This window comes from Anarrhichthys ocellatus, unplaced genomic scaffold (assembly GCF_004355925.1).
Source record: "Anarrhichthys ocellatus isolate YVR2014 unplaced genomic scaffold, GSC_Weel_1.0 scaffold5523, whole genome shotgun sequence".
NCBI lineage: Eukaryota > Metazoa > Chordata > Actinopteri > Perciformes > Anarhichadidae > Anarrhichthys > Anarrhichthys ocellatus.
The window spans coordinates 1-3,443 of record NW_022285497.1 but is presented as its reverse complement, the minus strand read 5'-3'; the positions used below and the strand labels follow the sequence as shown (position 1 = coordinate 3,443).

The 3,443-nt window shown below is 45.6% G+C and overlaps 1 protein-coding gene across 1 annotated transcript; it reads left to right on the top strand.

The window, feature by feature from the left end:
* Nucleotides 1-155: 155 nt before the first annotated feature.
* Nucleotides 156-3,174, top strand: LOC116379916 (uncharacterized). Its single transcript, XM_031841875.1, has 5 exons — nt 156-971; nt 1,903-2,083; nt 2,196-2,362; nt 2,479-2,622; nt 2,769-3,174. Exons 1-5 carry the CDS (start codon nt 747-749, stop codon nt 3,024-3,026), a joined length of 975 nt encoding a protein of 324 aa, XP_031697735.1. The 5' UTR covers nt 156-746; the 3' UTR covers nt 3,027-3,174.
* The last annotated feature ends 269 nt before the right edge of the window (nt 3,175-3,443 follow it).

Sequence of the window (3,443 nt, the reverse complement as noted above, 5' to 3'; positions counted from 1 at the left end):
TAGCCGCGACCTTGTCCTTTCGGTCACGACCCAGAGTTCGTGACCATGGGTGAGGGTAGGAACGTAGACCGAGTGGTAAATTGAGAGCTTTGCCTTCTGGCTCAGCTCCCTCTTCACCAAGAAAATTGATTTTTCTCGTTTTTTTTTCTAAGTGTTTTCAAACTTTATCCTTTTTTTTTTTCTCTAGTTGTTTTTTTTAAATTCTGCAGTTATTTTCCTTTTCACTATATCTGATTCAGTAAATCCCTGCAACAGCAGTACTCTTATTCAGTTCCATAAAAAAAAAAATCACACAGTCACTTTAATCAGCAAGTGGCAAGAAAGACATGGGAACTTAGCTTGGGTCTTAAGGAGTTGCTGCATTTATTAACCAACCAATAGCCTGAACCGTACACACACAGCACTGCTACGTTCAAAGCTATAGTGTTATGCTAACTTCATTCTCACTGCCACACACAAGCTCTCGCTCTCTTGATCGCACACTCGCTAATATTACACACACAACCTGCGCACTGAGTTATTGCTTAAAGGAGTTTGATACTTCTACAACACATTTTGGTTCAAAAAACATAAAGACATTTTCCCAATGCTAAAGCCAGACAGGGAGTCCACTTAGGTACAGCGGGCCACCGGGCTTTCAATAAACCCTGCTTTGTTTTTATAAAACTTGAAACTCTGCTTGTTTAACAATCCTTCTCTGTCCCCTTCAGACCATACTGAAGGTGAGTCGATGTGAACACTCCATCATGGAGCAAGCCAGGGAGCTCATCCAGAAAGAGCTGGAGGAGGAAACCTACGAGCGGCTGAGAAAGATAAAAAAGAGCGTGTTGGAGCCGGTGCAAGGAGCAGGTTCCTTCTCCTCCACAGGCAGCCTAGACCTCAGGAGAAATTACGCCTCCATGCCGGCAGCCGAGGTGTCGCTGGCAGTCTTCTCAAACGCAGAGGGGGTGTTCAGTCCCAAGATGGCTAAGGTGGGTTCTACACACCGACAGGTGTATTCTGTTAATTTATCTGATGCTTGTTCAGCAGCATCAGACACGCTGGCTCAGTGGCAGTGTGGGGGTTTTGTGTCGAGGCTTTTGGGAGCTCATTGGTTATGACACCCCGGTTCTGTGTCCTTAAATTGCTACTTTAAGCTGCTGGGTGTTAATTCTGCTAAGCCTCCCACCATGAGCCTTGAGGGGATAACAAAGAATTACAGAGCTCCTCTCCAGTTCAACAACAAAATGTCACCCTTAACCCTGCTGCAGTAGTTCAGTCCGTGGGAACTTAGCTTGGAAACCAGAGGGTCACTGTCGAGGGCACTGAACCCTCCAACTGCCTGTCCAGCCCCCCGCTCTGACATCTCCATTAATTCCTCTGCATAGTTCTTGTTTGTGCATGTGTGTGTATTTCAACCCTGTGTGTGTGTGTGTGTGTGTGTGTGTGTATATAATGTGTAAGTAAAAGTGAAAGTGATCGCCCTCGTGGATCAATAAAGTGTTTCTTCTTTCTTCTTAATCGTTAAGGAATTCAAATAAAAGGTTAATTTTATCTAATGAATTCTGGCTCGACATTAGATTTGTGGGTTAACTCTTTATGACAGTCGTCTACTTGTACATGTTCTGAAATTATCTTTATCCAACTTATCAAACATAGTAGGCATTTTTAATAATCATGAAGATGGATGGATGATGATCCATTCGTGTATCCCCCTATCTGGAGGTTACACCATCACGAGGAATCCAAATTGTCTTTGCTGACCTAGAAGAGTTTTGAACATAGCTAAATAATAAGAAAAGAGAAAATACAGAAATACAGACACCACTACACACTTCTAGTGGGTCAGATGTGATATTTTTCTCAAAAGTCATTTGTAATGCCATGTCTGTGACACATACCTTTGTTTAATTTCCAATCCAGCACGTCCAGAGCTTCCTTCTGCAGGTGTCGGGTAACCGGCTGGCAAAGGCTCTGTTTCAGCTAGCCATCTGTGGAGGCTCGCTGGCCGTCCCACTGGACCTGGTGCCCAAAGACAAGGCACCCAACACCACAGAACAAACTAAGAGTGAGGACAAACCCACCACCTCCCTCCCCAGTGAAGGTATTAATGCAGGATATAGTGTTTCTGCCCCACATATGAACTAATCTGATAATGTCCTCTTGATGTGTCTGGTCCAGACTATGATAGTCTATGATTTCTTTGTCTCTCTCAGCCAAAGTGAAGCAGTACCTTAAAGACAGCCTGTCCTCTCAGAACACAGCCATCACTTTGGCCCACATGGCCTCTTTGGAGAGAAAGTTGACCAAACACTTCCATGTCAAAGATTTCCTCTCTTTAGAGCAGGGCAACTTTCTGGAGTTTCTGGTTAAACACGTTCAGGTACAAGTTTTTTCATCTCAAAAGCCTTTTAGTTTGTTTACTGTCAGACTGTTAGATCTCCTGATTTTGTCCTCAGGGATATGATACTAATTCATCCTGTCTGTGGTTGTGTGCAGCTGCTGCAGGACACACTGGGCTCTACTTTGCTTCTGGGCAGCGGCAGCATGGAACTTACTGGCAGTGGTTTCAGACCCACCAGACAAGATGTGTTTGAGTTCATCACACAGTGTGGGGACATAACATCCACTGATACAGATGAAGTGAGTCATTTAAAGGCACACACGCAGCTGTTAAAACATATACCTTTTAAGTACTACAACAAAGCTCTTCATTTTCTCTGTTTCCCAGTATAATAAATGTTCTAGCAGGTGACAGGAACATTAAACATTCACCTTCCTTTTCCCAGCTCTCCCACATTGAAACAGCACTGAGAGCCCACTACAGGGTCCGGGACAGTCGGGACCTCGGCTACGGCACTCTGCAAATGCTGGCTGGCCTGGTCCAGCGTCAGAGAGGGCTGGCTGGAGGAGGGCTGAGCCAGGTCTACTACGAGTCAGCCCTGTTTGCCAAACACAGCAAATTGAGGTTAGCAGTTTTTTATCAGACGGACAAAATAGGGAGGTACGCATGGGACGATTATCCTGGTTTAAATATTTGTGATTAACGATATTATCCCGATAATCATCAAAATATGTTGCTCTAAGACAAACAGCAATCACTACACCTTACAATTTTCATTAAGGAACTAGTATTGTTATTGTTGGAATGCTGTTAAGCATTCCATCCATCCATCCATCCATTTTCCACCGCTTATCCGGGGTCGGGTCGCGGTGGCAGCAGGTCAAGCAGGCCGACCCAGACCTCCCTCTCACCGGCAACATGTTCCAGCTCATTCTGGGGGATCCCGAGGCGTTCCCAGGCCAGCTGGGAGATATAATCTCTCCAGCGTGTTCTGGGTCTTCCCCGGGGTCTCTTCCCAGTTGGACGTGCCTGGAAAACCTCCAGTGGGAGGCGTCCAGGAGGCATCCTAATTAGATGCCCGAACCACCTCAGCTGACTCCTTTCGACGCGAAGGAGTAGC

What these genes read in the sequence shown, in the direction of transcription:
- LOC116379916 (XM_031841875.1), top strand. Translation starts at nt 747, where the DNA reads ATGGAGCAAGCCAGGGAGCTCATCCAGAAAGAGCTGGAGGAGGAAACC. An exon ending in TCAGTCCCAAGATGGCTAAG is followed by an intron (nt 972 to 1,902) that starts GTGGGTTCTACA and finishes TTTCCAATCCAG; the next exon opens with CACGTCCAGAGCTTCCTTCT. An exon ending in CATCCACTGATACAGATGAA is followed by an intron (nt 2,623 to 2,768) that starts GTGAGTCATTTA and finishes TCCTTTTCCCAG; the next exon opens with CTCTCCCACATTGAAACAGC.